Below are 26,214 nucleotides of genomic sequence, written 5' to 3'. Positions count from 1 at the left end.
ATAGATTTATTTATGAGAGAAAAATGGAACAATGGCATACTAATATTGGATGGATTACTTAAAACATGCAAGATTCTAAAGCAGTTTTGTTAAAATCAGTGTGTTCATCCCAAATGAGAACTGCCCCTGCTATTTTCTTTATCTCCGAAGTGCAACTGTCTGCCATCATGTGACATCATAGTTCCTTGACTCCCTGTCTAATCCCAGTCCGTAAACAGAAAAGCATGGATCCATAAAAAATGAGATATAGTGCTGGATTACTCTCAAGTTTCCTAAGTGACCATGCTCAAAACATTGTTTTCTTCAACTGCAAAAGAGACCCCTTACATTCTAAATGGAAGTGTATGATGCATATCTGATATCGAGTTCTGCTGAAAGATAATGAGAAGATAAAAAACTCCCACACCACCCCCCTACACCAAGTGATGCCTTAAAAAAAAGGGCTGCTTTAGCAAAATACATGTTTCTCTTCACAACTCTGCCTCAACCCTCTTAAGATGTCATCTTCTGAGGATATTATCTGTTAGCTCTACAGGGCCTTTATACAAACCTAGGAAGTAGCGAAAAATATAAAGCATTCAGTTTAGACAGTCCACTACTGAGTCACTCAAAATTAATTTGGATAGCAGATGGTATCTAACTGCAGAACTGCAAGAATCTGGACATTGAAAATGTCTGAGAAAGACAAGGACTACTGCAAGACCATAAAGAGGAACATGAGACCATGTAAAAGATTAGTACCATGGGACAGATATAAGGTGGTTTTAGATAAACTTCACAGACTAAAAATCAGAACTGTGTGCATATCTGAAATGTTTCCACTGAAAACTTAATCTCATTTCTACTTCTCACTGCTAGCTGGATTTCCACAACAGTGAAACAGGAAAAAACCTCATCTACTAACAAACTTTCTGGCTTCTGTTTAGTTTTGCTAATATAAGGCTGAAGCTGTAGAGGCTACATGCTTATTCATAGAAGTTTAGTAATTTCATTTAAAAATGCCAAAGTTCTCATTATGTGGATTGCCAAAAAAAATTAGTTTACGTGTGTCTGCAAACTTGTTGACAGCAAAAGATGTCTATAATCTAACTATTATTCCCATAGGATAGCATGGGACAGTTTTGGGCCACTTCCCCAAAACCAGAAACAAATCTATTGCATTATGATAGTACAACAAAAACTCTGGAGCTGGAAAATATTATTCTGAAAGCTGCATTCATACTGCTACATAGACACAGTGAATAACTCCACTTAACTGCAAACCTTGAGCACACTTTCACAGTGCACTTGGCATTAGAATTTCACATTTTTTAAAACTGGCAATTTATCACAATGTCAGCAGGAAGTTGTAGATATGGGACTTTCAGGTTAGTCACAATTCAAATCCTGAATAAATCTAGCTACAAACCCAGTCATCATCAGATTAAAAACTTGTTACCTTAAACAAAGAACCAAAACTGCTGTAAATTATGCTGACAAACATCTGGGAAATTGTATTTTTTTCTTCGTAACATCTTATTAAAAAGCCAGGACCTTAACTTAGCTAGTAGATGCTGTTGTAAATGCTACTATCTTTTTGAAGGCTTTGGTTATTAAAGCTTTAATTTGCATCTTTTTTTTTTTTTTTTATTAAATAATAAGTATTACGAAGCTGGCCTCTGTCACCAGAGGGATACAGAGAACAGAGATTTCAGTGAGGTCTGCAAACTAATCATCATTGGCCTGGTTCATTTCCTCAAAACAAAATGAAAACCAGAGGCCAAGTGCTTTCACAAAATTACAGCACATAGTAACAAATCAAAACCTAATAAAATAGCCCCCCCCATTAAGTACAATTAACTGTAAGGCATTTAATATTCACTCTACTTTTTCTGAATTAAAACAATTAACCAACTATTCTTCAACACACAGGCACCCCCACTTGTAAGAGGGGAAAAAAAAAAAGAAAAAAAAAAAAAGGCAGTTGTGTATTTGGAACTCTTTACATCCTTAATGCTGAAACATCAAAACTCTTCATATGATGCTCCTGACAATGACAAATAGTAACTCAGTAATTATTTGTCTGGTGTGTTCATACTTAAAGAAAAATTCTTGAAAAATTGAAAGAAAGAAAAATTTTTTTTTCCACTCTGATCCTCAAGTTAGGTAGAGCAGAAAAAAAACCAATATAATCCAAAGAAAGCTCATGTAGGACTACAAAAATTTAATATAAAATGCAATTAAGGAGCAGGCTTTCAGGAACGGATGTTTCCAAGAATGAACACAAACACAGAGGTTTATACTGAGTACAACTGCTTCCAGTACGCAAAGCCTCTAGAGACAAAACATGTTACTCTGAGTATGACTTTATATTGTTGGTCTAAATGATTCTCCCTTGATCGTTAATCTAGTTCTATAACCTCTGAAAAATCATCATATTCCTTATTCTGTATTCTAACCTAAGAGGAAACATCACCTAGCAACAGAGAAGTTAAGTTCTTCTTTTCATTTGTTCCCAAGGGTAGCTACTGGAATTGATAGTGTGAGTAGGAAAGCATAATTTTTATATAGACCCAGTACCAAATAAAAGTTCTTTATTCTCACATACACTTAGATACACAACAGATGTTGAGAAAATTATGCTAGCTGGTTTGGATGATTTGGATCAAAGATAACTCCTATGGCTGGGAGACAGCCAAACCGTTTCAGTATTGACGACACATCTGTCTGCCTCCGCTGCCTTCAGGAATGACAGCCCATGTATTTCAACCCAGTTCTGTGGCTATCAGATTTAAACGGTCTATATCTCACATTTTCCTCATCTACAGGTCAGACAGATAAATACTTCTTCCATTAAACATATAGCACTTTTTATCAATGTTTCTCAACAACTGAAGCTTAAGCATCTGTTCAAAAAGTCTGGATTAATGGGATTTCCCAGTCTGTGTGCCTGCCCATAAATGTACTGAGAGGTAGGGAAAACAGACTTACCCTATTGTCTCAGACAAAAGTTGGACTGAAACAGGCACGAGAAAGACATTATCTGCAAATACCAGGTCTATTGAGACACACTGAAAAAGGAGGCAAGACTTTTCAGAGGAAGTTATGTATTTTTTAAACATGATTTGAAAACCCTCAGGCCCTTCCACATCTCTAAGTAAGCACGTGAAACTGTGAAGTAAATGGAAACTGAATGGCTTCCCATAGTGGGGAGGGTGGAAAGGGGAAAGGAGGGAGGGACAGAAGCTAAGCCTGGAATAAGAAGATCGTTTTAAATTATTTCATTACAAACTCACTGAAATATGTCACAGGACAAGAATAAATCCCTGTGCATGTTTTTGTGTCAGAGTTGCAGGAGACGGCTATCAGGGTAAGGATCACAGACTGCCTAGGATAATTGCAATTCCTCCTATTTAAATTAATTCCTTCTATTTAAATGAGTTAAAGTGTTTTTAATAGTTAAGTAGAAGATACAGATGACGCTACTAACACAAGCATATTTTTAAAAGTATGATGGAAGAGAAGTAAACCTTCACTAATGAGACAGAAAAGTATAGTCAACTTTCTCAGTCACAAAGGACTGTCATTTCGTTGACATTTCACTTGAAAATTGTTTCACATAAAATGGTCACATCTGCATTTTTAATGTTACCACTTCTGAAGCAACTGCACTGCTAGAGGATACAAGTGATTTATACTGTTAAAATCTACTTCATTTGAATTTTGAAGATTTTATTTTTTACTTCTGTAAGAGAAACTGTTCTTAGAATAACTGTACTTTGAAATATAAAACCCTCAGCCTTCTGAACATGATGGCTACTGTCTCTGCTGAATACATAAAGGAGGTACCCTTAAATTCTTCCAAGTTGTTACATCTTATTAAGTCAGCCAATAGTTTTAGGTAGTTTGCCTAAATATAACTCATTTAAAATTTTATTAAGTCAAACAGTGCAGATGCAATCACAACAAACATTTTTAATTCAGCCATCTAACAAACATTTTTCCTTAAGTCATCTAACAAGACAGCTGGCAAAATTCCTGGTAAAACAGAGCTCATCTAGACTTTGTGAATATGAACATAAGCATAATTAAGGAAACTATCTAACCTACAAATTGTAATCACATTGCAATCACTTACAGTGCTATATTTTAAATTTAACATAGATAAACAAAATAACAACAGTGCTTCGCTTCTTACATATTCTCATCTTGTGACTGCTTGGGTGCCTAAGAAAAAGTTCTAAATTAATTTTTCCTGCAGTTGGCATCCTGAGAAAAACTTTACCATGCAGAGCCTCTGGTTCACACTGCAGCCTTTTGCAGGTCTTTTCAGACCTCTCTACCCTCAGTTGTTTGAAATCAGGCAATGGTCAAAATTTAATGGGTAAGACGAACAGACATCCAGCATGACTGTTTAAACCCCATTTCTTTAGCAAATGTAAAGAAAACAAATACAGTATTCTGCCACTCAGATGTTGAGAAGAATAGGAAGAGACCACCAGTTCTGAAAGCTTGATTTTGCAGAGCTCTTATATTCTATGGATTATAAACAGTCAAAGAACTGACTCCCAAACTGCTGCAGTTATCTCCTCCACAGATTATGTTCTTACTTTTCCTTCTCTTCCCCTATGGGATAGGATAAGGAACGACAAAACACGCGGAATGGCTCCTCAGCTATCTCAGTTCACGGTCCCAAGCATGAATTTAAAAAGCCATCATTTCTCAATTATGTTAAGCATGTGTGTAATTCCTTTCAGGACTGGAGGAAAATACTGCAGCTGGCCAGACAATTAGCAGGACATTATCAACAGTTTTTGTTTAACACATTACTGCATTTTAGTTATTTCATTTTTGAGACAGCACAGCTTGAACAGTATGTCTTGCCTGTGGCTCAAAAATAATTTAGAAAATAAACACACACAATTTACATTCTCAATAAAGGACTAGGAAACAGAGGGGAAGGTGTTTCCCCCTTCCATCCAATGACGTATATTAGATGGATTCACTGTGACATAAAGCAAATCCTTGCTTGCTACTAAAAGATAATAAACTGACCTTGTGCACACACTTCTGTCAAGAGCTGTAGTTACAACTATAATCTTAGGAGATACGTAACTAGAGTAGATACAAAAAGTTGCTATACATGGATTTTCATGACTGTACCTCTCCAAAGCAAAATTTTCTTTTCTTCTTCTGTTTATTACAGATAATAACTTTAATCCAACTCGAGACTTACAGGTATTGAAGAAACTGCTTTGTCTGCGTTGCTCAACTGTCACAGTCCAGGGGGCAGAGATGGAACACCGTGCCTGGAAAGCCCATGCTAGGCTACAATACGAACCGCAACTCCCTTTCACTGGCACAGAAGAAAACCCTGAGAACGAAGACAGAAAGATGTTTATACACAGGACATCATCTTCTTTAAAACAGCATTTCCTGAAACTATACACACCAGAAGAAAAAACAGTAATATTTACTCATACAGCTTGGTTTCCAAAGGGAATCACACTTGAATGTTTTGTCTTGAAGTGCAAAGGAAGTTGCTGAAGGCAGGGGGAAATACTGCAATAGAAAATGTCGTGAAGAGAAGGCGGCTAGAAGGCTTCTAACACATTGCTGATAGAGTGAAAATGCACCCTCAAAAAGTAGAAATATTGTCCTAGCAGCAAAACGTGCAATCAACTTCCTGGACACACTCAAAAGTGATAAATAAGTACATCATAAAATACTATATGTGCTATGAAAACCAAATCTGAAATCAGCCAATAAACCTGTTCAACATCTTCGTTAATGATCCGGATGGTGGGGCAGTGTACCCTCAGCAAGTTTGCTGATGATACAAAACTGGGAGGAGTGGCTGATGCACCAGAGGGTCAAGCTGCCATCCAGGGGGACCTTGACAGGCTGGAGAAAGAAACAGGCTGACAGGAACCTCATGAAGTTCAGCACGGGCAAAGTCCTGCACCTGGGGAGGAACCGCATGCCCCAACACATCCTGGGGGCTGAACAGCTGGAAAGCAGCTTGGCAGAAAAGGACTCGGGGGATCCCGGTGGCCACCAAGTTGACCATGAGCCAGCAACGTGCCCTTGCAGCAAAAAAGGCCAGCAGCGTCCTGGGCTGCGTTAGGAGGACTGTTGCCAGTGGGCTGAGGGAGGTGATCCTTCTTCCCCTCTACTCGGCACTGGTAAGACACACCTGGAGCAGAACTGTGTCCAGTTCTGGGCTCCCCGCTACAGGAGAGACGTGGACGTACCGGAGAACCGGTGTCCTGGCTGCAGTTGGGATAGTTAATTTTCTTCCTAGTAGCTGGTACAGTGTGTTTTGGATTTCATGTGAGAATAATGTTGATAACACACTGACGTTTTAGTTGCTGCTAAGTAGCACTTATCCTAAGTTAAGGATTTTTCACTTTCCCATGCTCTGCCAGCAAGCAGGTGCACCAGCTGGGAGGGAGCACAGCCAGGACCGCTGACCGAACTAGCCAAAGGGATATTCCATACCATAGGAAGTCACGCTCAGTATATAAAACGGGGGGAGTTGGCTGGGAGGGGCAGATCGCTGCTCAGGCATCGGTCAGCGTGTGGTGGGCAACTGCATTGTGCATCACTTATCTTGGGTTTTAGGGTTGGGGGGGGGGTTATTTTATTATATTCCTTTTCATTACAATTATTTTTTTTATTGTTGTTAGTATTACATTTTGTTTTACTTTAGTTATTAAATCATTCTTATCTCAACCCACGAGTTTTACTTTTTTTTTCTGACTCTCTACCCCATCCCACTGGGTGGGGGGCAGTAAGCGAGTGGCTGCGTGGTGCAAAGTTGCTGCCTGGGGTTAAACCATGACAATTGGACATTAGGGAAAGGTTCTTCACTGAGAGGGTGGTTGGTCACTGGAGCAGGCTCCCCACAGAAGTGGTCACGGCACCAAGCCTGTCAGAGTTCAAGGAGCATCTGGACGATGCTCTTAGTCATATGGTTTAGTTTTAGGTAGTCCTGCAAGGAGCAGGGAGTTGGACTCGATGATCCTTATGGGTCCCTTCCAACTTCAGATATTCTATGAGAAAGTCCAGTGAAGTGTCACGAAGATGATTAAGGGACTAGAGCATTTCTCATAAGAGGAGAGTCTGAGAGAGCTGGGACCATTTAGCTTGGACAAAAGCAGGCTCAGGAGGGGTCTTACCCACGTATATAAATATCTGAAGGAAGGGTATAAAGAAGACTGAGCCAGGCTCTTCTCAGTGGTGCCCAGCGACAGGACAAGAGGCAACGGGCATAAATTTAAAAAACACAAAATTCCATCTGAACATAAGAAAACATTTTTTTTTCTACTCTCAGCTGAGCATGGTCCTGGTAATCTACTCTAGTTGACCCTGCTCTGAGCAGGGAAGGTGAACTGGATCTCCAGAGGCTTCCAACCTCAACTGTTCTGTGATTCTGCCAATTCATGAACCTACTTACTGTGGCATCCTGAAAGGAGAATTAACCTCCAGAAGTACCTTCCCCATGGCCCTCCAGATTTGATTATTTCTAAGCTAGCCAATTACACATGCTTTTATCATCTCCAGAACAGATTACTTCCATATAGCATGGTGGTGCATTTTCTGCCAGGTAGCTCAACTGATGCAGAAAGGTTGCTCTTCTATTAGCCAAAGGGAGCATGTTATAACTGCTAAGGCTCAGGTGCTTACCTACAACAATGAAAGCAAGATATACTTTCATTTATTGACCAGCACAGAAAGGTGGTTCTTCAGAAGAATTCGTATTTTTCCTACTTACATAATCAATCAATCCAGTGTGCATATTTGACAAACTAAAAAGGGCTATACTGTCTTGCAATCAATTATTCAACATGTTATTCAGAAAATGGTAATAAAATAAAAAAAATTAAAAACCTACTTCTTCATGTTCTGTTACCATCCAGTATCAATAAAACAACAATCCATTTTTTGAAGTCAGGACAATAGCTCCTTCCAAGCAAATAACAATCAGTTCAGTTAACTGGGGTAATGTGGCAGGAAGTTCTAAAAAATTCCTCTCAAAGTAGTCTTAAAATGTAAATTTATCATCATTTCTTCCTGTGAAAAGTTAAAGTTCACAAAAAAATCCATTATGAAGATTTTGTGAAAAACTTAATTTTCACAGAATAAAAAGCAGCCTAGAAACAAAAAAAACCCCAAAAATAAGAATAGGAGATTCTTAAATATCTGGCTAAATTCACACAGAATGCATATCACTCACTGAGTCATAGTATGACACATACAGACAATATGCTAGTCACTACTCAAACGCTTCCTTTCACTTCAAACTGCTACTGAACTAGCAGTCACTCTTAATACGAACTACACAATGTTAATGATAACTGTATAAGCACACTCAATTTTTGAGCTGTTTTGTGTTTTTAATATGCATTTAATGACAAACTGTTAATCTACAAGATTAAATTAACAGTTCATCTGAGAATAATTTTCACAAAAATTACTGGGTTTTGGAATAGCATGCAATTAAAGAAGTTATTTTTTAAAAAATAACACCATGTATCTACAATGAATTTAAAATTGCACTGTGTGGCAGTATTTATAATTTCCCTTGCTGCACCCCTTAATTGCCTACAGCTGGAAATTGCTTCAAAATAACTTGCAAAATCTAATCCTGTCTTCTTCAAGCACTTGCAAATTTTGTCATGCCTCAAACATGACTTGAAGTGGCACACTCTTCCCCACTTCACATACTTCCTGTTGGCCTACAAATGATCTTTTCACATGCATGAGCACATCTACCGATAATTTCCTTGAACAAGCTTCTTTTAAAACAGACTTAACTCCTAGTTCTTAACACAAGCGAGCGAATACTGTCCTCTATTGTGTCTTCTGAGTCTCTGACTACTTTCAGTACAGGTGATTTCCTCAGAACCATGTAGACATCCTGCATCCACAACACTCCTTGGTAAGGAGTTCCACACATCTACTACTCACCACGTAATGAACCAGACGCTTTATTATTATTATTACTAATTATTATTATTAGCCTGTCTTTTATTAGCTCCATGGCCTAGTTGTCAAATTGGAAGAGAAAGTCAGTTCCTATGCATGTCACACGTGATCTAGCAGACTTCTCTCATAGTTCCCCAGGAAGCCTTTTCCAGGTTGAGAAGTCCCAGCTTACTCAGCTGCTGCCATGGTATTTCTGGTGACCCATCTCCCCTTTGTATCAGTCTTTTCCAGTTGTGATTTAGTCTTTTGGATATGAAGGGATTTAGAACTTCATCACTTTATATTTATCTACACTGTAATTCATTCACCATTTTATTGCCCATTCAACTCCATCTTCAGTAACTCTCCAGTCAGTCTTTCTTTCCTATTTTAAATAACTTTGTACCACCACCAAAATTAATTCCCTTGCTGCTCAACCCCTTTTCCAGTGTGCTTATGAACATGTTAACCAGTACCACAGAGCTCCAACACTCTTTCATACCTTTCAGCGAATTATTTAAACACACTATGACCTCCTCTGATATTCCACATCTGCTGAACTTCTTAAAAGTCTGTGGTGAGGGACTCTGCTAAAAGCTATTTGGAAATCACACATGCAGTGCATTAACTGGATCACTGTTATCCTACTGAGTCTCCCAGAAAAAACAACAAACACACCCAAGCTCCAAGAGATTTTTAAGGTTGAATTTTCCATTACTGAAGGCATACATTAACCTTTTTATTGACATTTATTCTGCAAGCTTTTTTTAAAAGATTGGTGCCACATTTACCACCTTCCACTCTTCAGGCACCAAAGCAATTTCAAAGGGAAGGTTCTACACTCTTACTAGTAATTCATCTTTTTCATCCTGGAGTTCTCTTAGAATTCTTTTGTGAATAGTTTCTGATCCTGCTAATGATCATCCTGTAGATCTGTCCCATAGCCTCTTTCGCAGTTATTTTAATTTCAGAAATACCTGCTAATTCTCACCACCATCATGACCAAGGGGTACCATATGGAAATCTCTTGTTTCTTTTTCCAGTGAAAAGGGATGCAAAGCTCCTCTTGCATCCTGTTTGTTAAACTGGCTCTACAGACATTCACTTCAAGTTATCTATTGGAGCAACACTTTATTAGCTAAAACAAGATAAATAACTGGTCAACATTCAGAACATCAGGAACAACACTAATTGTCTGGGCCAGGCTCACACGTACATTAAAACATTACAGTGAGAAAGTCATTGCTTTGTTTGAATTGGTCATCTGCACTTCTAGCAGGAGAGGTGATGGTTTCTTTCACAGTTCTGTAATACAACAGCATATTCTAAATTCTCTGCCTAAGAAACAATACATTCATTTGGAAAACAAAACATAAGAGTATTAGACAGTTTACTTCATTATCAAAAATATTTGCAATGCCATTTGCTTTTGGTTGTTTGTTTTACTCCTACTTTCATTAGCAAAAAAAAAGTTCCACACTCTAAATACCATCTCCTGAAATTATGATGGCAATCTGAAAAAAGCCTATAAAGAGGCAATAAAGTCAGGACAAAATGACAACAGTAAGAAGAATCAAGAGACAGTGGAATCAGATGAAAAACTGCTGCAGAAATAAAATTCTGACAGAATGCTTGGGGCACAGAAGAGGAGAAAAAGTCAAATGTCATAAAAAGAAGCAGCCAAATAAACACTGGTGTAATAGAAAAAGGTCAGAAGACCTTCAACTGATCTCAAGAAGTCTGGTGATCCAAAGCTATTTTTACAAAGTACGACAACATCCAACTATTACAACTCATGTCAAAAGTTGTTAAAGCCCAGGGTGAGATCCTGGCTTCACTCAAACCAGTGACAAATCTCCTGTTTTCTTTAAGGATTCAATCTTTTTTAAAGTGAGAGTAACTTACACTTTTAAGCCTGGCAACAAGAGAATACCAGTTCTGAGCTGGCAATCAAAATTACATGTCTAGGAAAGCCCAGGGGCTGTGTTGACCATATTTTGGGACACTGGGAGATGAGATTATTTTGGTCTCTGAATTGCAGCAGGACAAAAGAGGGAGGAGGAATACATGGCAAAAAAAAGCCCCAAACCCACATGATGCCCAAAGTCTGAAACACCGACTGATGGTATTTAATAAAGCATACCCACATGCTTCTGTACACATACTCCTACCAAGGGAATAGACACTTTGAAAGGAGAGCAAAGAATAAAAATATTTATGGAACGTAAATAGTTTGAAATGTCACATCTCAATAAAACAGCATTTTGAAATGTAAGTATGTACAGTTAACGCATCATATCCTCCATTCCTGGTACATCCTCCAAACATCCATGATGGGATTTTTATTTAAAATCCAAAATGTTTCTTACAATAAGCTATTCAAAACTGAATCGCTTGTAAAAGCAAGTGTCCTGGTTTTGGCTGGGATAGGGCTAATTTTCTTTCTAGTAGCTAGTATAGTGTTATGTTTTGGGGTCAGTATGAGAAGAATGTTGATAGCAACAACTGAAAACATCAGTGTGTTAAGTCATGTTTAGACTAAGTCAAGGATTTTCAGCTTCTCATGCCCAGCCAGCAAGAAGGCTGGAGGGGCACAAGAAGTTGGGAGGGGACACAGCCAGGACAGCTAACCCAAACTGGCCAAAGGGATATTCCATACCATGTGACATCATGCCCAGTATATAAACTGGGGGAGTTGGCCAGGGGGATCGCTGCTCGGGAACTAACTGGGCATCGGTCAGCAAGCAGTGAACAATTGTACTGTGCATCACTTGTTTTGTATATTCCAATTCTTTTATTATTATTGTCATTTTATTACTATCATTATTATTATTTTCTTCCTTTCTGTCCTATTCAACTGTCTTCATCTCAACCAAAGAGTTTTATTTTCTTTCAATTCTCTCCCCCATCCCACTGCCGGGCGGGGAGTGAGTGAGTGGCTGCATGGTGTTTAGTTGCTGGCTGGGGTTAAACCACAACAGCAAGACAGGTCATGAATGCTGGACTGATGTCTTGCCACCAGCAAAAGACGTGTCAACAAAGCAAAAAAAAAAAAAAAAAAAGCACGCTTACTATATTTAAGTCATCCTCTGCACTAACATAAAATTAACTCCTCACTGATACTTACTTCCCTGCTATAAACTTTACAATTAAAACCCTGCACTGACTTTTAAGTGTTGTCTTTCGCTGGCTAAATACAAAATTTTATACAAGTATAAATATACATATATTCATCACTAAAAATTCACTTAACAAAACCACTATAAAGCCATTTCATTCTTCTCACAAGATGCAACAGAAGAATGCATCTCTAGATAGGTGGAAAAGTAAACCTAACAGGTTAACAGTCTTATTTCAGCAAACTTTAAATCCCTAACAGTTTTCTTTCTAACACTCACCCTAGTTCATATACAAGTCTGCTACTTTACTGTACCCATTTCATTATAACTTTGCTAACCTTTAATTCAGTTACATGCTGGTTTAACATGCCACCTTTAGGAGATTTATGCACAGGGTGCAGCATGTGTCACCACACACGATGGCCAAAATTGGCATGCATTGCCATTTGCTTGCTAAATCACCTAACATTCTGAAAGACAGCAAGCATGCTAAACATCCGCATATTTACTTCACTAGCAAATGCAGTGTTCAGCAAGCCTGAGTGCTGATGTTTTTTAAAGAATTGGCAACAATTTAATAAACCTCTCTACTCCTGTAATTATTTTCCACAGGAATTAAATACAGAAAACTGTTCTTACTTAGTTCCATACCTGAGAGAAAGAAACACTGCATGAAGTTGGTTTCAACAGTGAGAACTGCACTGTAAAAAAAAAAAAACTTTAAAAAAGAGCCATCAAGATGCTTATTTTGTGGTTATAATTAGAACTTTGGAAAAATTGCCCGAATATAGTTCCAGACATACACATGGGAGGCTCTAGGCTGAAATAATCACGACATTCTCAAAAGGTTTATGTACAAGAAAACAGAGATGTTCTGATTAAATTCCAAATTGCAATTCTGAAGATATCAAGCGCTATTAACTTAGCCTCTAAAGGGCAATGAAGTTTGGGGGGGTAGGGGGCGGGGAGCTGTTTTTTTCTTTTTAACATTTTGCTGCTGCTTTTTATTTAAATGAAACTGTTATGCACAGAAATAATGCATTCATACAAACAATCGCAACATGGAAGACTTCAGAATCGTTAGTATTTTTTTCATATCACCTCATAAGTGCTCAAGAAGGGCCCGTGTAGTAATGAAATCTTTGCACTGGTACAAACTGCTCTCTAAAAAATATTCCAGCTACCTTGGAAAAATCTGAATATGAAGAACTTAATTTCTCAAACTAAAACCCATGCATTTACAATCACAGCACATGGAAAGGGTCACTATCTACCTGGGCTAAGCACAGAACATGAAAGTAATCAAATCAGAAACAGTTAGAGGGTCACACCTGAAAAGACACAGATTATTTTAACAAATTATTTAGGAGCAGTTGCAGCCTTTTACTTTTCCTGGTCTACTTGCAAGAAATATTTTTTTTTTTTTTTAGGATATACTCTGTGACTAGACAGTGAAAATGTTTCCCTCCACCAAGGAAACACCACTGGCCTGCTTTCAAGCCTCCCTGAATGCTCTGGCTTTAATTGCTGTTTGGCTACAGAATGGGCATCACTTCATTATAGATTGCCCTGAGGAAGAAAAGAGACCAGAAATTCATTAACTGCCTAGATTTATTTGTTTTTTAGGAGTGGAGACAAGGAAGTTTCTAGAGGACTGCAGAAGCTAAAAAAAAAGCTAGAGAACTCTGTTCTGCCTTTGAAAGTGGGGGAGAAAGAAGGGACGTCCTCTGCTGAAAGCAAAAAACATGCCCAGCTTCCAGGTGTTCTAATACCAAGCTTGAATATACTCTTCTGCTAATGTAATCTGGCCTTTCTTCCCACCTCGGTCACCAGCTTTCCCTGGAGAACACACAGGCATTTGTGTAGTTCGTTATGACTTTTCCCTAGAACTTAAGTGCATACAAGCCACCTCGGCTGTATAAAGGATTCTGAGACAGGTTCACCAAGATTTATTAGCAGGGTGCATAGCTGATGGCATACAATGACTCTAATGATGGAAGTCACTTTGAAGGAGAAGTGAAAACAAAAGGAGACAGAAAGACGTAACATGCGTCCCAGCGCAGTCTCCAGTGCTGCACACGATTTCCCCCCGTAAGAATCTCCCACAGTACATATATACTTTTCATCAGGACCCTTGTAGACTCCTCACTGGATACATGCAGTCTGGTTGGCTGTTAAGCACTACGAAGGCATGTCGTGGCATCCCCTAACGAATCCAAAACCTACAGCCCAGACAAAAGCAAAGGGAAGAAGAGAACGGGCTCCTGCCAGTTGCTACCCAGAAGAACCCACCGAACACTACTGGGATTCACAGCTGCAAGGTCCTAAGGACAACAGCATGAGAACAAGGGGAAAACACCACCCCAAAGGCTCTGCAACACTGCCAGGGCAGCCTGGGTGAAAGGGCACAAAGCTGCCGAAAGGCAGGCAGCAAAGTTGCAAATCAAGGGCACTTAGCGATACAAAAGGCTAAAGTACCCACGGCACTGCAATAGCTACACCTGTACCACCTTCCGTTTGTGTCAAAACCTCAGTAGTATTCACTGCTTAAAAACAGTGTATAATGGAAAGACTTTAATGTTCTCTTATGAGAAGCACGCAGGTCACCAAAAAAAAAAAAATCTATATAACAATTAACTACATAATTCAGAAAATGCCACCTAGCAGAAGTTTTCAGTTATACAGTATTATTTCTCATATATCAAAAGACAATCTTTCCAATATTCTAAGCACAATTTTTGAACAACAGATCCAAAGTCAACTCTGATCCTTAGTGCAAAAATATAGACTTCCTCCTAAGTATGCTTTAACCTCTACCGGAAAAATAATACATTTGAGTTTTGAAAAGTGACTGCAGAGGATTAAAAAACAGAAAGGAATGGCTACTGAAGAATTAGATAAGTCAAGAAAACAAACTTTGATTCCTATCAATTAAAAACGTCCAGGAAGACATAAGAGGAGAAAGCTAGAAAGAATGGGAAGAAAACAATATTTGATTTAAAAAGCAAACCACCTCACTCTGTTATCTTAATGCATATATTACTGCCCAAGTTATTCTGATGGGATAATAGGTTTCCAAAGGCACAGCTGGCCTGCCCCAAACCCTGTAAGGATGAGCGAGATCTGCATGCCTAAAGCCCGTTTATGAAGTCCCTGTTTACCGCACGTGAAGAAAGAAATACAGGAACTGCTAAGCAGCGACAACAGCAACCTTGTCCACAGATGACAATGCAAGCGTAAAGATAGTTATTTCACAAGGTATTTACCACACTTCTGTCCTGCTTTCGGTTAAACCATGACAACAGGCAAAATCAACTATGTCCACACTACCTAGCAAAATACAGGCTTTAAAAAAATAACATTTGTTTAGACAGTCGGATTGGCGTTGTTTAGACATGAACCAGAATTCATGTGTAGCTCTTGCAGGACCCGGGGTGATTGAACAGACAAGGGAACGTGTGGAACTGTGGTGTCTTCCCACCCACACCCACACAGAGCAGCTCCCGCTTCTCTCGGCCTTGTTTCCGACCTCGTCACCAGCTGATTAATATCGTGCCACAGCAACCACCGTTAAATCCCACCGATGGAGCCGAGTCCAACAAACAGCATAAACCCTCTTCCCACGCCGGAACGAGGGCAACGGAGGCCAAACCAGCGCAGAGGTTTACAAAACGCAGGGACACGGGTGTACAGACGCCCACGCGGGGCGGACACCCGCCGCCTCTGGCGCCCCACGGGGACGCGGCGGGGACACAGCACACCCGCTTCCCGCGCTAACGCTCCCCCCTGCCCCCGAGGAGGCGTCCCCGGTCCCACACGCTCCCCCGTCACCTCGCCACGCCACTCGGAAAGCACCAGAGGCGCACGCCCGCCCGATGGCCGCCGCCGCCGCCATAACGGCCCCCTTCCCCGCTCCCGGCCACCGTACTTAGCTGCCCCGCGCACTGCCTGAGGAGAAAGCGAAGGCCGCGGGCCAGCGGCTCGGCGGAAAACTAGAGCGGGGCGGCGAAAACCAACGGCTGACACTTCGCTGAAGCCTTGTGGAAACGCTCCCGCCGCCCCGGCCCCCCCCCTTCCCACCGGCAGCCGCGCCGGTAACGGTCTAGCAGGCACCCGACCGAACAGCCCCGCGGCAGGACCCCAACGGTCGCCGCGGCGCTGCCGGTCGTTGGCGTGGGGCGGGCGGGCAGCGGCGGCCATCGGCGCCGAGACGGCCCGGGCCAGGCCCGAGCCGTGAGGGGGCTGAACTCAATTCCCGCCCGCTGCGTTCCCTGCCCTCGTAGCCGCCGGTGCCGGTAGCGGTGGGATAGGGGTGCAGCTGGGGGGGGGGGCCCTCACCGGTGGGGTGCTGGGCCCGGACCGGGCGCCGGGCCCTGCCCCAAACCGAAGCTGGCGTGAACACCGGCTGTGCCCGGAGCTCGTACGGCTTTCCTAGGAGTCAGGATCTCTTTGCCTGGACGGTGGTTCCGTCCCCCTCCCCGCACAGCCGAGGTGCGGCGGGCTGCGCGGTGCTCCCGGGGCGGGGGGGGGGGCGGGGTAGCCGCGGGGTCTCCCCACAGACAGACAGTTTTCTCCTCTCCCCACAGACAGACAGCTTTCTCCTCTCCCCACAGACAGACAGCTTTCTCCCCGTGGCTCTGCGTCGCTGGTCAGAGCGGCAGCCGAGGCGTGCTTGCTGTCCCGTGAATGCTGCTGGCCCTTTGGTCCGAAGGGGCGGGTAGGCTCCAGCAGAAGCCGTTTCCTGCGTGGATGAGCTTTGCCTGTGGCTTGGAAGGCTCCCCCGTGCCTGGCGATAATGCTGTCAAACGCAGCTTGCGGTCTCCCCGCAGCTCTGTTGCTCCCCTGAACCGCAGCAGCTTAAGCACCAGATGTGCTTTCGGAACTGCCCAAGACCCTGAACTCGCTCACGGCGACTGTCACAAGAAGACTGTCACAAGAAGACCTGGCGGTTCAGCGTGCTGCACGCACCTTGTGCCCTTTGGTGCAGTCCCCTTGGGGCAGGAACCATCTTCTGCTCTCCTGCACGGTGCCTATCGCTGTAGCGATGAGGCATTATTATACCAAGACCGAAAAGACAGAATGCTAGGGGATGAATTCCTGCTTTTTCAGAACAGTTTTTGGGGTGGTGAAAATTCTGCTGGAAATGATTTGCAGCAGCTTTTTTCCCTCTTTATGTTTCTCCTTCCTGTGCGGCAAAGCTGGTGGAGTTGTTGGTCTGACTGCCCTCTTTGCAATACAGGCATTTTCATATACTGCATTACCATTCTTCTTCCTGAGGTACTAGTTCCAGTATCAAAGACTACGGTAATGAGAAATAACTTAATTTGCATTAGTGAGCAGAAGCACACAATCTGCAATGTGTTCAGTATTTGTCATACATTCAACATGTAACACAACGATCACTTTGTACCTTATGGAACAAAAATACACCGAGAAGCTGTAAAGAGGAATTTCCTGTAGTGTGCTGACAGACCAGCTGCTGGCAGAAAATTGATGCAAGACATAATCTTTTAAACAGGATTTTTATCTTATCTTCAGGCAGTTTAAATATGCCCATTCTCACAGCATTAAGATACCGCATATTTCAGTACATAACCCTGACAGTGTCGCTAAGGATAAAGCCAATTAGTCTCTCATAAATTCCTGCAGATATGTTCACTGCAGTATTTATTTCCAGTTCTTGCTTTTGGAAGTGTGTCATGTGGAGAATTAAACTCCCTTTTATTTATGCACTGGGTGATCTAGTGGAAATGCCACTTTCTGCGCATCATTTACTGGAGAGAAAGAACTTGCCTTGCACAAATTTGTTACATAGAAGAAAAAATGCAGCCAGTGAAATGGCTGTTTAGCAGCTGTACCTTGTCACACTGCTATGGCTGGTCAAGGCCAGCAGTGTAGGGGTGAGGGTGTTTTGTCTTGCGTCGGTGTGAATTGGTTTATGCACTAGCCAGTCTCCCAGTATGCTGCACAGACTACAAAAGATGGAGAAAAAAATAATATGCAGTCCTGAAAGCCAGTTCCTGGAGTTCACTACTGGTCATTCAGCTTCAAGATCCAACTCAAAGAGGACACATTTCCTCCTTTGTGAGATTTGTTTATTACAATTATTTTCCTCCCACCCCCTCTAAAAATGGACCTACATATTAAGAAAAGACTTTCCAAAAGGATAAATCATCTTGGAGCAAAATCTTCCAAGTCTGAAAAGTTAAGAAAGTTCTGAATTGACTCAGAATGGTTTTGGGGTTTGGGGGTTTCACTTAGACCTTCTTAAAAAAATTTGGTTCCATTAGCTCTGAACTATTATTATCTTACCAGGTTGAACTGCAAGTTCTCTCCCTAGAACTGGAATTAGCATGCTAAGTCTCCCCGTGTGCCCTGAGCTCCACAGAGACCCAAGTAGCCTGCAGAAGTCTTTGTGTTAGGGCTGGGGCCCCAGAAGAGCACCTAGTGCTAGTGCTTGGTTCCTGTGCCAGAAGCTGGTAAGGGTGATGCCATGAGAAGCTAGAGAGAAAGCAGATGACCTGAGCTGCTGGTCACACCTGGTTGCTGTTGTGGCAGGTAGGAAAGGATGTACGCGTGGTGGGGAAAAGGAACCAGAGGGGTGATCAGCCCAGAAGGGGGAACAACTGATTGTTAAAACACCAGGGTGCAGCCGCCATTCCCCCTGTGGTGAGAAGCTAAGGTGGAAAAAGCCTCATTCCACAGGTATCCATCAGGCAGCCTGGCGCTTTTAGTACCCCACTGCACTCCTGTGAGACACATATCTAGTGTGTCCAGCTATGTCCAGCACTGGAATACTTTCAGCAAAGTGACATTACGGGCTATTTCTTTGCTGTCTCAGGGTAGAGAAAAATCCCATCATATCTGATGACCTACCAGAACTGGAAACAATTACAGTAAGCCTACTGTCTGGACATGCTGTCATTTACATTTTGGAGCAAACCTTATTTGCTCCAATTATTTCACCAGTTATAACTGTTTCACTTGGCAGTAAAATAGATTTGAACCAGTATTAGTCATTGATGTGTGAACAGTGCTGCCACTGGGAGGGACAGCAATGCAGGCTGATAATGGACCATTCAAAGGCAGGCTGCCTGCTCCAATGAAGGATGAATAGTGCACTCTAACGCCAGCAGACAAACATTTCAGAGGAGATGTGATTTTGATTAGGGTTTTCCTGTCTCAGAATAATAGCAAAGTCTCAATCTAGCTCATTTGTTTCACCAAGACTGATAATTTTTAACAACTGATAACATAAACACTGTTTTTTTGCCTGGCTCATTGCCTGTAAATTTCTGCTGTGTAAAGTTACTCCCCAATGATATGCTTTCCCATTGTAAAAGCAATGTCAACCAAATGCATTACACTTGGCTCCTCCTTGGTAGGAACTTCAGATGTGTGAGAAGCAACATCTCTAAAGAAGAGGAGCTTCGAGACCTAGTGAAGTCAGAGGGACTTCACTCACTTTGGGTCGGTTTCAGCAGGGAAGAGGCCGGTGTCTTGAACAGTTTTGGATAAACAAGTTTCCAAAATAGCAGAACTGGCTGTTTAGTATCGGCACTCTGCCGTCTCAGGGAAAATCAGCCAGACCTTGCTCCCAGGGCTCTAGGTGAGGTGAGACAGCAAAGACAGTTGTGGGTGGCCTTGTGATGTGGAAGCCAGAGGAGTATTTAGCTGTTTAGCAACTAATGCTAGGCAATGCATTTTTAAAAAGGAGTAGGAAGATCCTGCAGGTATGGTAGAAACAGCTGCATGCCAGGGAGCAGTAAACACCCCCCCCCCCAGGTAGAGGAGATAATGTTTTTGTACCCTTCTCACCCGCCTGGGCCACTGGATAGTGAGGACCCAGGGAGCTTTCAGCCCAGATGCCCACCTTGATCTCAGGCCTTGGTGGCACATGGAAGAGGCCCCATTCCCGGCTTCCTTGCTAAGGGCCAAATCAGCCCTGCTCTGCAAACACAATAGCCAGTTGCCAGTGTTGCCTAGGGGAGGGTTGCCAGGAGAAAGCATAATACGTTCTCCATGGAAACCTGCACTTTAAACGTTTGCTTTTGTGTTTGTCGGGGACTGACAAGCACCATCAAGGATCCTCTTTCAGGAAGGTGTCATTAAAGATGCCAGAGCAAGGCCATCACCAGTATCCATGAGGGCGTACCTGCCAGGTTGCTGCTGCCTTTTTTAGGGTTTCTGCTGAAACCTCGTGTTTCTCCTCAGCTGGTCAGGAGTTACTGTGACACGCCACCTCCCAGGTGGTCACTCCTTTGCTCTGTGCCAGCAAAAACAGCTATTCCCTTTGCAAATGCTACTCTTCTGCCCCTGCCTGCAGTTTGCATGATGTTTTGTCTCCTCCCATGCTGTAAAACTCCAGTATCACTATAGAAGTATCTCTGGGACCAAAGATCAGCTGCCAAGGACAGTGGCAAAGACAATACAGCTCTTTGCTAATGTGGAGGTGTTGCACAGCTGCTGAAACCAGACAGCTTTCAGTAATTTGAAATTTTCAATGGGTGTTTGGTACACCTGTTCACTGAATTGTAGTCAGAAACATTCCTGCCCGGGTCAGTATTCTCTCTCTGCCTCTCTCCCTCTTTTTTTAGTCCATGGGTCTCACACTTGGCTGATCACTTGTTTTCTTCAACAGTTCTGGGTGCTTGATTTTTCTTATTATTTGGGCATAAGCATCAGTTTTATGGAGGAGGCAACACATGAATCCCAGGTGTCCACATTATCAGGGATATGCATGACAGTTACAGCAGCTGTAGTGATGCTGTATCTAACAACATTGTGTGATGTGGCACCAGGTGAAACCCTTGCTTCTTCCCAATACAAAATTATACCAAATATCTAGAGCAATTGCTGCTTGCTCTGCCTGCTTACTCTTCCACTTTTGATATGTAGGTGGTCAGCATGGGCCTTGCAACTGCTGGTTGTGCTCAGAGTCAAGCAGGGAAATGAGCAGGTGCACTGGCCATTCATAACACTTATGCAATTGCACAGCGGTATTGCTAACGAAGCCAAAAGAAAGGTCATAAACAGACTTGCAGTTCTGAAGGTGCCTGGGTATTTCTGCCATTGCTGTTATGAGTCTTTCAGCAATGACGTTCCTTGGTATTTAATTGTTTTGAGATGGCATCTGTGAGTCCCAAAAGCCACTGCCAGGCTCTTAGCAGAGCAATGTGAAACCAGCATGTAGCTGATTGGAAAGGTTAATGTGACTCCTGCCATCATTTCTCTAGTGTTGCTGAGGTACATTTTTACAAGCTACACATCAATAACCTGCCAAAGTGAAAGCTGGAAATAGATTGAAGCTTTCCTGTGGCCAACTCCATTAAGGCATACTGAATTCCAGGCAGGACAGAAGATAATTTGCAAGCCTCTTGAAATAGATGGTTACTGCCAGGCACCTGGTTTGAAGGCTGTGCAATTGGCAAAGTAGTCAATCAGTTACACAGTGCAATAAACATATATGTAAAGCAGGGTCTGGCAGGCCCAGAAGGCTGCTCAAAGATACCTCTCAGGCAAGGTAACGTTAATCTGACAGTACTGCTCCATCTTTTAAAGAAATACGCATTTCCACCGAGATCTAAATATTATTGCCACCTGGCATCAAATGCATCATAGTTGATTTCTGTATGGCAGCAGCCAGAGATACAGGAGTAGTAAACAAAGCAACAGTTCAACTCTTCACATTATTTATGTGTTCTCCTTCCCACTGCTGGCAGTAACAAATCATGCTCCACCTGTCTCACATGGATCATTTGCTAAGCAGAAGGCTGCTGTCTCCAAAAACCAGCTACTAGCACTCAGGTGCGCAGTGGACTCTGGGTCTACTAGCCAGTCCCTACTAGCAGCCTGGCTGGGCAACATAGACACTTGCTGTGGCAGGGTTAGTGCAGTGGCAGCACACTTGGCCAGTCCACGGTCTTAGCACAAATCCGTCGTTACTGTTGTGCTAGCATGAGCAGGCTCCAAGAGCAGGAGCTCGCGGGGGGTCTGTCACACCAGGCTTCACTAAGGTGTTCAACTCTTGACTTCCCCGAGAGCTGATGTGAAATAGAGGGTGCAGTGAGAAATCATACAAGAACAGCAGCTGCAGTTAAGCTGGATACTCACATCTGCAGACCTCCTCTTGCAAAGACTGTCTTGCTAGGGCCGCTGTCACATGGCAGCAGGAAACGAAATAAAGCTGCAAGCGCTTGTTTGCATGCTCAGATCCCTGCCTCTATCTGGCACGTGAGTATAAACAACAAAGAACAGCATAGGCAGCTTCAATACTGGTCAACCTGAAAGACACCAATTACCCCAAAGGCAGGCAAAAATTCTGTACAGGATGAAGGCATTCACTACCAGCACTAAATCTACAGGGTCTAAATTAGAATTGCTTCTTTGACTATTTGGGGGTCTTTGTTTTCTTTCTTTAGAAACACTGTATTTAAAGAAGTAAGAGCAAGTAATGCAGTGTTTGTTGTTGAGTCACCCCATACATATCTTTTATTGATATGGTTTAATGATGCATGCCAGAACAACAGATTATTTATTTACCTGCAGTATCTCAATTTTTGCAATGACTCCAGGACCCTCAGGACAGCTTTCTGTTACATATGCTTAGGTTGTTAAATAAGGTCTAGCAGTCAGTGCTGGGAATACAGGTGACACAGTGCCAGCAGGTGAAGACAGCTCGAAGAGTTCTCACCCAGCCTGCACTTAGTCACTTGGTTTTGCATCTTTCCTGTGCTGGTGGCAAGGATGCATTATGAGCTGGGGAACTTGCTGACATAAAGATCATCATCTTTTGGGCTGCTGTCCCAGGCTGTCCTGCTATCTGGCAGCCAAGCATCTTACGTTCAGTTGCTTCCTATCATCTGCATGACTCGTCTGAGCAACACCCAGTTCGACTTACGCGCCAAAGGTTCATTTGTGAGATAGCAAATGTAGTGAAGAACCAAGCAAAAAGTCGACTTTCATGTCAGCTGCCCCCAAGAGTAGCACAAAATTAAGAGGCTGGAGTGCTAAGAGCGGGTACTGGTGGACTACTTCTCCCACAGCAACAATGAGAGCCAGCCTGCCTTGTCTTCCTGAGGAAGACCCCAGTGTCCTCCCAGAAGCCACTCAGGGTCTGTAGAAATCAGTCCTAATAAGTGACATGTTGCCAGGGACTGGGATATCTTTAGGGAATGTCAAGAAGCTGAAGGACACATTATGAATAACACAGACTAGAATTTATGGCTCAGAAAATAGATGCTTCCGGGCACAAAATAAATATTCATTTTGCTTGAGAGAACTTTTAAAAAATTAAAACATACTGTCATGTCCTCTTTAAACTACATTTCTAGAGAAAAGAGGTGATGAGATTTTCTTTCTTCCCTCCCTGACATGTCAGAGCTTGAGCAAATTTAAAATTAATGCAACACGCAAAAAATAAAAAAAAAAAAACCTCCCCTGTCTGCAGGTCCTATGAACTGGTGGAGGTGATCTGGGCCAGGGCAGCTGTGTTGCTTTACGCCAGGGTCTGAAATACAGAACAAACATAGGCAGAATAGATGTGAGACTGGTCTGTACTCTCTGCCTCAGACATCCCAGCATCTGGAGGGGAATCTCAGACCCTTCTCTCTTGGGTGTGGTAAGTAAGCATGATCATGCTGTAAAACAGGCCGTGAAAAGCTACCCTGCCAGTGCCACCTTCAGCACCTCCAACTCCCTGCGGAGCAGGTGAAAACTCTTTCTGTCCCCTGCTCCTGGGAGCACCCAGGGAAAGTGCTAAGAGGACCAGCAGCGGTCTGTGTGCCGCTGGGACCCAGCCACCCCCACCACTCAAGTGCCGCTCACTCCCACGGACTTAATAGGACCTGTATTATAGATAATGTAATATCTTCATCAATGACATAAGACAGTGGGATCGAGTGCACCCTCAGCAAATCTGCAGATGACACCAAGCCGAGCGGTGCAGTTGACACACCTCGGGAAAGGGATGCCATTCAGAGGGACCTGGACAAGCTCAAGAAGCAGGCCCATGTGAACCTCAAGAGGTTCAACAAGGCCAAGTGTGAGATCCTGCACCTGGATTGGAGCAACCCCTGGTATCAATACAGGCTGGGGGATGAAGGGATTGAGAGCAGCCCTGCTGAGAAGGACTTGGGGGTATGGGTGCATGAAAAGCTGGACATGAGCCGGCAATGTGCACTCGCAGCCCAGAAAGCCAACCATATCCTGGGCTGCATCAAAAGAAGTGTGGCCAGCAAGTCCAGGGAGGTGATTCTGCCCCTCTGCTCCGCTCTGGTGAGACCCTACCTGCAGTACTGCGTCCAGCTCTGGAGTCCTCAGCACAGGAAAGACATGGACCTGTTGGAGCGGGTCCAGAGGAGGGACACAAAAATGATCAGAGGGCTGGAACACCTCTCCTGTGAGGAAAGGCTGAGAGAGTAGGGGTCGTTCAGCCTGGAGAAGAGAAGGCTCCGGGGAGACCTTATTGCTGCCTTTCAATACTTAAAGGGGGCTTGTAAGAAAGATGGGGACAGACTTTTTAGTAGGGCCTGAAGCAATAGGACAAGGGGTAATGGTTTTAAACTAAAAGAGGGTAGATTTAGACTAGATATAAGGAAGAAATTTTTTACAATGAGGGTGGTGAAACACTGGCCCAGGTTGCCCAGAGAGGTGGTAGATGCCCCATCCCTGGAGGCCAGTGTTCAAGGCCAGGCTGGACGGGGCTCTGAGCAACCTGATTTAGTTGAAGATGTCCCTGCTCATTGCAGGGGGGTTGGACTAGATGACCTTTAAAGGTCCCTTCCAACCCAAACTATTCTATGATTCTATGATTCAATGATCTTTATTGTCATAATCATTCAGTGTGTTATATGATGAGAAAGATAATAGAAGGTGCTTTATCAAACCCATCAAGACTTGTGGTTGACTGAGGAAGCTGTGATTATTCTCTTCAAGCTACAGCTCACTCATGAAACACTCGGGTAAAATCTGCTGCTTGAAATCTGATGGGAACCCCAGTCTGCTCCATCTGGAATTCAAAGTATAATACTGACCCAATGCTCTCCATACAGCAGTGGGCAGCAATATGGTGATAAGTTATACATGAAACTGAGTATCATCTGTTGACAGCTGAGTCACACGTACCCTGCTGCTGGTTCAGGGCAGCTTGCTGCTCCTGAGCCATGCTGCTTCTGCTAGGTATCATAATTAGTTATGTTAAGGTACCAAAAGATATAAATACATATCTGAAAGGCTCCACAGTGAGTGCTATATATCCTTTTATCTATCCTTGGGTGTTCAAATATGTTGGAAAATCTGGACTAGCAGGCTGTATTGTCTACAAACATTGATAAAACAAAATGAAACAAACAAAAAAAAAAAACAAACTCTAGCACTGAGCTGAGAATGGTGGCACATTGCCCATGCTCCGTCTCTACCTTCAATTTAAGAATGACCTCACATGGAGCAGCATTCATGCCTTCTTGGCTTTTGACACTGGGAGTAGTCATTTGCAATGACTTCTGGGAAGGATAGTGAGAAATACTGCTTTATTACCAATCCTTTCAGCAAACCCTTTGGATCCCTAAATCTCCACAGCCATTCTCTGGACTTGGGTTGCTTCACCATGGAATCATCCTCATCTTTTGCAGGCGCTGTCGCAGTCCTAATTGGACCTGTCATAAGGTATGCATACAGTACGCAATGAAGTGGGCTGGTATCACCACATTGTACAACATTGTACGTATTTGGTTTATGTGGCAAGGTTTCGGTAGGGGAGGGGCTGCAGGGGTGGCTTCTATGAGAAGACACCAGAAGCTGCCCCCATGTCAGACAGAGCCAGTTCAAGCTGCTGGCCAAAGCTGAGCTTCACCTCCCTCCTCCTGCCTTAGGGAAACCCTGTCTGGTTTGCCCAACAAAGGATACTTCAGCCTCAGAAGGAAAAACTCAAAGTTTTTCTCAAACACAATAACCAAATCAAGTACAATATATCAAGTCCATGGTCTGCAATCCATGCAGGTCTTTGCAGCCATTCAGGGTGTGCAAATGCCTCCATTCTACAAGGGAAGAAAAGGTAGAGAGGCATAAGTGCCCATGTCATCCATGACATAAGTGCCATGGAGTAGTTCAAGACTATTCACTGGAGCTAACAGGCCCAGACTCCTCC

General features: G+C 42.9%; 1 protein-coding gene across 4 annotated transcripts in view; it reads right to left on the bottom strand.

Annotated features, from left to right (window-relative positions):
* MRPS5 (mitochondrial ribosomal protein S5) overlaps positions 1–16,019 on the bottom strand; it is a 68,074-nt gene extending 52,055 nt beyond the window's left edge. The window contains exons 1-3 of one of the 4 annotated variants that reach the window (XM_052781122.1): positions 15,900–15,974; positions 12,708–12,769; positions 5,216–5,353 (exon numbers count right to left, since the gene is read on the bottom strand). In XM_052781122.1, the coding sequence (XP_052637082.1) occupies positions 5,216–5,353; positions 12,708–12,741 (172 nt within the window). In that variant the 5' untranslated portion in view covers positions 12,742–12,769; positions 15,900–15,974. Of the gene's footprint in view, positions 1–5,215; positions 5,354–5,456; positions 5,479–12,707; positions 12,770–15,899 lie in introns of those variants that run through there. The other 3 variants (XM_052781124.1, XM_052781121.1, XM_052781125.1) reach the window with 3 other exon arrangements.
* Positions 16,020–26,214: the final 10,195 nt, after the last annotated feature.

The sequence above is a fragment of the Harpia harpyja genome, chromosome 3 (assembly GCF_026419915.1).
Source record: "Harpia harpyja isolate bHarHar1 chromosome 3, bHarHar1 primary haplotype, whole genome shotgun sequence".
Lineage (NCBI taxonomy): Eukaryota > Metazoa > Chordata > Aves > Accipitriformes > Accipitridae > Harpia > Harpia harpyja.
Note: the sequence above shows the minus strand (reverse complement) of the source record. Positions and strands in the feature narration are given on the sequence as shown.